This window comes from Stylophora pistillata, chromosome 5, assembly GCF_964205215.1.
Source record: "Stylophora pistillata chromosome 5, jaStyPist1.2, whole genome shotgun sequence".
In the NCBI taxonomy this organism is placed as follows: Eukaryota; Metazoa; Cnidaria; class Anthozoa; order Scleractinia; family Pocilloporidae; genus Stylophora; species Stylophora pistillata.
The window spans coordinates 16,147,342-16,156,815 of NC_142523.1; the positions used below are offsets into that span (position 1 = coordinate 16,147,342).

The following is a 9,474-nucleotide window of genomic DNA, read 5'->3' on the forward strand; positions in this document are numbered from 1 at the left end:
CTTTCCCGCTTTTGTCCTCCCACATTTTTCGAATTACAACACGGTTATCTGTGATATTAATAACGAGCTAGGTCAAACTAACTTAATCACCTATAGCTATTTCCTCATTCAGTCACATTATTGTTTCAGTCAAACAAGATACTTGGTAAGACACGTCTGCAATGTGCACCTGATGATCAAAACTCATTCATGAACGGAGTTTAAGGATTAAAACTATGATCTCGCCTCAGAGTGAATCTAACGCACGGCGTTTAAAACGTTTAAGAATTGATGCAGACTACGTGAAACTGTCCAAAGACCAAACTAAGATCATGTCACACAGCATATCAAATGTCTCTTCCTTCTTAATATGTCACGTTTGATAAGAAGTGGAAACTTAACCACGTGGCCCAGATGTTGAGAGTAGTTTCTCTAAACTTATGGGGATTATTTGTCAATACGTGCTTGACCAATGAACGCGACAAGGATATCAGAATTAAGTTTTTTACCCGTGTGTGATTTCAAGTAGTTTCAGACTTCCCGTTATCATTTAGCTCTGTCGCTTCCTTAATTAAGTTCTCGATTTAGCCTGGTAACTAACAGTTTACATTTCAAGGAAATTCTGTAGGATATAAAAATGCACACACATTGGAAGATATTTCATAACGAACATAAAGTATTCAAGCAAAGTAACCATCCGGGCCTAGTATGACGAAGCTTCTGATAGTCGCTGCTTTGTTATTTTTTTTACCCAAACCAGGAGTAAGTTCAATGGGAACAACTACCAGTCCTCAACAACAGAATCCTCAGGCTGACGCTGACAAAGAGCCATGTCAGGTAAACTTTGTGCTTTATTCTAGTAGCTCTCAAGAGCGGTTGAGACTCACGCGAATTAATTAAATCTTATGCTCTTGCGCTGAAACTATTATTTCTCACGCATTTAAAGTGCTACTGAAACGAAATTTTCGTATCTAAAATATTTGCTCTAACTTGTAGTTTTGAATATGCTGATCATTATGAGATAATTTGCCTTGGCCAAAAAGAAGCGAAAGATATCTTTTTTAACCGCTCAAATCCAAAATTTTACACAAAACCATGTCCGGGCCCTGGTACCGAGCGAAATGGATTGATGACGTCACTGGTTGTGTTCAGTCCGATAGCGTGGTTTATTTCACTCACTGTTTGTTTGTATTCGGGGGCGAAGGAGATAGCAGACATTGAAGTTTTGTCAAGTGAATCTTCTTCTGAACGAAGCGAAGTTGTCTCCAGTAGCGAAGACGAAGATGGTGGCGTAAAATGGGGTTGATAGGCCTACACGACTCCCAAGCGTGTGTTTAGAGTAGCCTATTCAAAGTTTAGCCCTCACGATTATGTCTTTGAGCGACCGCCCTCTTTTGTAAGCTACGAGCGGCGGATTTTTGTATAGTTCGCTCAGTAGTGGTTGTGTTTCTATTAAATGCCAGTTTTTCATGAGAATTTGCTTTATGTGTGGCACTCAGTACGCACTTCAGGGATTGCGTCTTTTTCGAATCGTTCGCCTTTGTAGATGTACAGCTATTTTTTTTACTGTCTCGATCGTTAAGTTGTCTGGATTGCTTTCAGCTTGCGCCACGCGTGCTGATTCGATCGTACTACAGTTCTTAGTGTTCAGTGTTCCAGCCGTTTTGGCTCGTTTTCTTTTCTTTATTTCGGTATTAAAACGACCGATTTCACGTTCATAGAAGCACATGATCGCCTTTACTGTTTCTTGCTCCGCGTTGTTAAGGATTTGCGTTATCTCATTTTTTAAATCCTCGTCTGCTCTTAGTTTGGCCCTCGCCCTATATTGTAGGGATTCTGGGCATGTTCTGCAAGGCATTTGGTACAGAGGGATTTGTTCGTTATCCTCAGACTTGCCGAGTAGATCATCTTCAGTGGCGGTGTCGTATGAGGCTTCCATGTTTTCTTCATTCTCTGAATGGCATTGCTTTGGCCCGGGGCGTTTAGTAGCCCATCTTCCGTTATAATGTCTTTCGAAATTTTCTGTTGATGGTCAGGCAAGACCGCGGTTTCGATCCTAATCTTGTGGATCTCGTCAGTTGCCGATTAACTAAATAGACTAGTAGAGATTCGTTCTCGGTATCAGTCGGGAATTTTGCTTCCTATCCAGGCGAACCTCTCGCAGATAGCCAAGATGCCGATGTGGCCGCCGATGAATAAGACGAGGATGGCATTTTGCCCGAAATCCTCCTTTTCGGCCTCCCAACATGCAAGCCACACTCCATGCTTAGACCCCTCTTTCACAGAAGTACACAACCAGTGACGTCACAGGGCTGTTTTGGCCGCGCCAAGATGGCCGCCAATTTTGATCTCAGCCGATCAACTTCGAATGCTTAAAAATGTACTTTCCGGTATGCGTTGGCCCAAAAAAAGTACACAGCGTTTGCAAATAACGTTCAAACTCTATTATATTGCAAAAATCTCGGATATGAAAATTACGTTTCAGTAGCACTTTAAGGTTTCTGATTAAATTCTGATTACATATAATGAACTCCTTGTTTCCTTTGTGCTCGCTTCGAACAGTCTCGTTCAGAATAATGAAATGTACGTCTTAGCAACTAATTTATTTTTATTTATTCGTGTTTTTCTCGTTGCCATGTTCCCACCAATAACGCAGCTCCATTTTCTGCCTTTAAAAGCACACACAACCCACAATTCCTCTATTCGCTCCGACGAAGGGCTAACGCTCGAAACGTCAGCTTTTGTAATCGTTACGGTGGCCAATTTACCATTTCAACTTTGTTGATATATCCAAATTATTTCGTTACTCCCACCGACGCAGCCCCCAACAGTTTCTTCCGAAACTATCAGCCTTCATTCATTTGTAATTTATATTTTACTAAAAAATTTTACAGGGGGGCATGGCCCCGTATCCCCACCTTCAGGAAAGTAATCCCTGCGGTGTCGCAATCGAATGCTATGCGGTCCAAATCCTCACTCTTCGCCACCAACTCAACTTTAGAGCTCCTGAAAATAAAAAAACCAGGAACTAAAAACAAAATTACCACTCATGTCTGCCAAGCTGAGTGCAAGAAAAATCGTTCATCCATCATTAGCTTTGGAAAATTTGTTGATAGTCTCATAAACATTAACATTTTTATCACAGTGAGTTGCCTTGCCATTGAAAACTAAACAGGGGTCGTAGTGAAAGTCATTTTGCTAGAGTCTGTGTGCCAAACCAGCACTGTTGTTCTTTGACTCTGACAAGCGTCAGATGGTGACATATACCAGCTTCATTCAAAAAATGTTTCAAAGTTTGCTTGAAAATCTTTTAAATTACATTTTTCATTATACGCAAATAAAGTAATATTCGGTGAAGTCTCTTTCTTTAATTAACAGTACCCCGGTTTTCTATACTACCAATTCGCTGAATGATCGTTCTGCTTATGGAGGATTTTGCCGGACAGTACCTGCTATTGCCACTGCGCACTCCATCTGCGCGTATGCCATTGTCGTGCATGCTCGGGTGGAAAAACTCGTCTCCCGTAATGATCACGCAAGAGACTAAACGCAATGAAAGGGATGTTTAACCCTATAATTTACGGGTCAAATTGGTTTAATCGTGCTGCCTTTGGTTAAAACCGGAAAAGAAAATTTATTGGACCATTGATCCCCATAAAAAAAAAACAAGAGGAAAAAATTAGAAATAATATTTTACCCATTGACTTCAATCAAACAGCACTTTACGGGCATACCATAGAGTAGACATGATATTTTCTGGGCTGTGGAAAGGTCAGATTTTCACTAGGCCTTACTTAAAGTAATATAGTTCGGGTTTCACTTTATAGCCATAATTCGCATCGCACCTAAGAATCGGAATGTCGTTGATTCAAAATCTATTCCGTCGCTTCTAAGACTTTGATATCAATTATTTTCCGAACAGAGTATTCGATGGCATTTTCACTCTTCATTTTGAGCCCCAGAAGTCAGAAAGGAACGGAAAATCCTATCTGAAAATTTTTTTAAGTCCGCTGCGTGGACTTCAGTTTAATCATTTGCCGGTTGTGATCGCATTAGTACTACTTAGCCTGGGGAGGTAGGGGGAAAGCCTCTCTCACACGAGACAATCGCGCTACATGGGTGTCAATGTGTTTCCTCATAGGGGAAGTGTTAGGAAAGCTTGAGCAAAATGTGACGACAAACGAATGAGTTGCCAGTAATCGATCCTTGTGTTTGCGCAATGATTTCTGGGACCGCCACGGGGCAAACATGGCATTCATTCTTTATTCACACTTATTCTACTAAAAAATACAACAACGAGAAAGAGAAAAAGTAGCAAAAAAAAAGAAGAGAGTTCTAACTATACACGAGTTTACACAAAGCAGTGGAAAGAGTGTCTAGTAGCCAAAGGAGCCAAGCTTTCGAGTTGGCTACTACGAGCATCCCGCTAGAAAGAAATTATAGGAGAGAGGTTATCGCTCTTTAGCCGCTGTTTTATCAGAAATTGATTCGGGTCACGTTGATACAATGGAAGCGTAAGTTTTTGTTTGAACAGTTACGAAATATGTGGTAAAAAATCGACCGATAAACTTTTCACCATGCGCAAGGTATATTGCGACATCCTTGATGGTCTCAAAATTTCGAAATATTAGCTATGAATCGCCAAGAAACAACTCGTTTAAGCCTTTTCAGTTTTGTTTAATTGTGTTAAGTGTACCTCTAACTATTTTTAATACAAAAGAGCGCTGAAACAGCTACCTCAGATCAGCACGAAATTGAAATTGTGTGCGTGAGCATTAAATATCATCGTGATACGCTGAAGTAATTAAACACCTACATTGCTTAATTATTAGTTGTGATCTATAAGAACGAACCAGCGACGATAATCGGCTAAAAACTGAACCTTTTCTTCTGCGATGATGAGTAGTTACAAATGGGTCGCTTAAGGAGCGATACACAACTGAATTTATGTCTACAGGGATTACTGTAGAAGGTGCTGCTGAGGTTAAGGGATGTTTTAAATGTAATAGAACAAGATGCGATCTTTGTCGCAATTTCTTGGTTGAATCGAATTCACTTTAAAAGTTTTCAAACAGGCAAAAGTTACAAGATACGATCGAAACTTTCCTGGGATTCTAAGAACATCATTTATTTGGCTTCGCACAAGAGATGTTGCCTACAATACACTGATTCCACAACAAATGACTTTAGGGTTAGATTTCGCAACCATAAGTCTGCTATGGTCACTAAGAAAAAGACCTGTGAAGTAGCGGTACATTTCAACAAAACACCACATGATTTAAGCAATGCATTGATCAAGTGCAGGCGACCGTAAACAATTCAGGTAACATCGAGAAACTTTTAATTACCAAACATGCATATTGGAGCGCACAGTTGTTCTTTCTGGCACCTTTCAGCTTGAATAAGCGCCAGGAATTTCACTCCGAAAAAAGAATGAACTATGATTAATGTGGAGAATTTTTTCAAATTGGGCGGGCTTGTGACACTGCTAAAATATTTGACAACAAAGGGCAATAATTACTGAAAAACAATAGCAATTTCGCGTACGATGCCCAAATCAAAATCAAAATTGTTAATCGTGCTACCTATGGTCAAAACTGAAAGAAAATCTATTGGACAATTGGTTCCCATACAAAAACAAGATGAAATGAGAAATGATATTTTACACATTAACTTCAATCAAACAGCACTTTACGGACATACCATAGTGTAACCATGATATTTAATTTACCGGGCTGTGGAAACGCCAAATTGTCACTGGGCCTTAATTACTTAAAGTAAAGGCTGATAGTATACTATAAAGTAGTATAGCTCGGGTTTCACTTTATAGCCATAATTCGCATCGCATCGAAGAATCGGAATGTCGTTGCCTCGGAAACTTATTCCGTCGCTTCGAAGACTTTGATATCCATTACTTTTCGAACAGAGTATTCGATAGCATATTCACTTTTCATTTTGAGCTCCAGAAGGTCTATTGAGGTCGGAAAGGACCGACCTTAAAATTTTGAAAGTCGGCCGCATGGACTTCAGTTTAATCATTTGTTGTGATCGCATTAGTACTACTTAGCATGGGGAGGTTGGGGGAAAGCCTCTCTCACATAAGGCAATCGCACTACGCGGTTGCCAATGTGTTTTCTCACAGGGGAAGTGTTAGGACATCTTGAATAAATTGTGATGACAAATTTAAAAAAACCTCAAATAGCTTAGAAAACGTGTGATGACCGCTTTTTTAAGGCACCGAACAACAGTTAGACCTCTACAAACACACAGTTAATTTTCCATTCAGGGAAAAAACTGTTTTGCCAGGATTTATGATTGTGTAAGTGAGAGTGATCAGTATTAAGCATTAAGTATTTTATTTTATTCTATGATTTTATTTTATAAAATCCCCTGATGAGTGAGCAATCACGAAATAGGCTTTTAGGGATGAAAGCGTAGTCTTTGTATTTTTTCTTACTCAACACTCAATCTACCACGTCGGTCCGATTACCTTTTTTTCTTTCCAGAAATCCATCTTTGCTCGGGGATTTTCAGGGATTCCAGGATCCAATGGCATACCAGGAATGCCGGGAATTCCTGGGTCCCCGGGGTTGCAAGGACAACAGGGAAAAGATGGAGCCAAGGGAGAGCCTGGTGCCAAGGGACCAAGAGGCATGACAGGGACAAGAGGAGAAAAAGGAAATCAAGGGTCACGTGGTAAAAATGGTGTACCTGGAATGATGGGAATAAAAGGAGATAAAGGCAATGAAGGGTCACGTGGCAGCGGTGGACCGCCAGGAATGAAGGGTGTGAAAGGAGGACTGGGGCGTAAGGGAGAGAAAGGAGAAAGTGTGAATAGTGCAGTGTCACAGACCAACTGGAAACAGTGTGTGTGGAAAAATATGAATGATGACAGAGATAGTGGAAAGATCAAGGTATAGAAATATCTAGAAGATGCCATAAAAGTATTTGGGAGTTGGATTAAATAAACATTTTTAAAATTTTAAAATGGAAGTTAACAAAATTAATTTGTATTCAATTCTGTGCTTCATAGCAGGGAGGAAAATTACAAAGTCATTGAATTCTTCCCTAATGTGTACCATTATTATAAAAGTTTTTTGCAAGGATATTGTCTTCTTCCCATTTGTTCCAGGATTGCTCATTCAACAAGCTACAGTCTGATACAGCCATTAAAGTCTCATTCCAGGGAAATATGAGAGTCTATGGCAGGGATCAATGTAACCGGTGGTTCTTCAAGTTTAATGGAAATGAATGCAGTGGACCAATGACAATTGAGGCTGCTGTGTACAACTCTTGGCCATCTGGTAATCCCCAACTGCTTCACCACAGATCATTTGAGGGATTCTGTGAAAACATCCCACAAGGCAGGGTTACTGTGGAGTTATGGGTAGGAAAATGTCCCAGTGGTAGTACACAGGGTGATGCCTACACTGGATGGGAATCAGTATCCCGAATAATGATCGAGGAAGTCTCTAGAGCCTAGTCCTAATTACTCCTGTCGTTTTCATACAAGGAACGGTGAAGACTATTCCATTTTGTTTTTTCCGTCATCCTGGCTCTCAAGATTTTCTCCAAGAGCCATAATTGGGACTAATTATGGACCAGTTATGGCTCTTGTTTTCTCCTATTATCGAAGTCCCGAAGTAAATAATATATTCTTTTATGTCGCTGAAAATGTTTTCTCTGAACATGTCTCCTACTTTTCGCGTGAACGAGATATAAGATGACTTCATTTTATTAACAGAGTTAACAAGGTTGCTGATCTCTTTTCAGTCGCGTGCTAGACTTCGCCGAGATGAGGGACTACTCGTAGTCTATAATTTACAAGTTTTCACCAAAGTGGAGGTGTTAGATATTTAACGAGCTGTGAAGGGGTGGAGTAAATATCCACCCTAGAATTGAAAAGTTATTTTCGTATAGCACAAAAAGATGAATTTAACTCGTTTATTCCTGCAACAGTTACGATATTTTCGGGCGCAAATTTCGTGTGCGTTTCCAAGAGGTGAATATCAAAAAATAATCGGAACTTGAGTAGTCAATCAGAGCGCGCCCTAAATGCTATCCAGTGTCTCGGTAAATACCAAAAGCAATTATATTATCATTACCATTGTCATTAACAGTACTATTATTGTCATTAATGTTATTATCAAAGAATTCTTTTAAATAAAAGTTAATCGTGCTCGAACATCCTGCAGCTACAAAGCTTGGTCATATTTCAGCCATTATTCATTGACCAGCCGGCTAGATCAAGTGACATGTATTGGTGGTTCCGTTTACTGATAGGAACTTACCTCAAAGAATTTGTTAAACTTAACATAAAGTGTGCTATCAACCTCTTGGAGGCTAGATTTTGAACTGAAGCGCGGGGTCACTATGCTAAGTTTAGAAAGACGAGTTGACCATGGAATACATGTAACTTCTTGTTGTATCAGCCAAATCTGTAGTTATTACTCGGCTAAATCCAATACTTTCGTAACGCTGAGAAATTCGCTAGATATTTCACGTAGCGAAAACTTCTCTAATTCCAAAGAAGGCCAAGGCCACTGAAAAGTAACAAAGATAAATCATGGCGGCAATTTTGGGCATAATGCTATGGTCAAAGTATTGAGCATAAGGCGGGATGATGACTTAACTTCATTTACAGTTAACTGTAGCCTGAGAATGTCAATGGTAAGCCTGGTCTGCTTTTCTTGTTTCCACTCTAGAAATTTGATGCAGCAAAACGTTGTGTTCTGAACTCTGGTAGACCTTTATTGTTAGCAAGGGGGAGGGGATCAGCTTTAAAAACTGTCCACGGTGGCCAATCAAATCAACTGTTCAAACCAATTATCTTGCAATACACCTTACTGATACAGCCCCAGGTTTCTTTAGAAAACTACCCTCTTTGAACATCTTGCCCTCTTTTATCCTGCGCACGCCCGTTTTTCAAATTACAGCACTGTTATCTGTGATATTAACACTGAAGGTGGTAAAACTAATGCTATCACTTATCTCGTCAATCAAACCGGTTATTGTTCCAGTTTTATTAGATACTCAGCAAGCCAACTTATTAGGACCTTAGGAGGGAAACTATAGCCTGAACAAGTACGCTGAGTGCAAGGCACCACATAAGCGCTAGAGCAGGGACGATGGGGGCTGTAGCCCCCTCCCCCTTAGAACAAAAATTTGGGGGAAAACAACCCCCTCTCCACGTTTTGGTGCCGAAATATCGCTTAAAATTTCCAAATTATTTAGTCTCGTGATTTTTTTCACAAATCGTTACATCAGCATCGTGCTTGTCAAAATAATATGTTGTAAAACATTTTTTGAACAGCTCCGCAGTTCAACTGCAGCAATTTCCGTTAAACTGGACAGCACATCTATAGGAAATTTGGGAGCGAAATCGAATGCGAAGCTGAAAGATTTTAGGATGTGCTATTTTAGAATCTGTCTTGAATACGTGAACACTATAACCGACTGGAGTTCAAAACAATGTTGGGACGCTAGTAGGAAAGT

General features: G+C 40.0%; 1 protein-coding gene across 1 annotated transcript; it reads left to right on the forward strand.

The window, feature by feature from the left end:
- Positions 1–641: 641 nt before the first annotated feature.
- Positions 642–7,569, forward strand: LOC148730540 (uncharacterized). The gene is made up of 3 exons (XM_088761304.1): positions 642–816; positions 6,486–6,893; positions 7,112–7,569. The coding sequence occupies exons 1-3, from the start codon at positions 688–690 to the stop codon at positions 7,460–7,462; spliced, it is 888 nt and encodes a 295-aa protein (XP_088617430.1). The 5' UTR covers positions 642–687; the 3' UTR covers positions 7,463–7,569.
- The last annotated feature ends 1,905 nt before the right edge of the window (positions 7,570–9,474 follow it).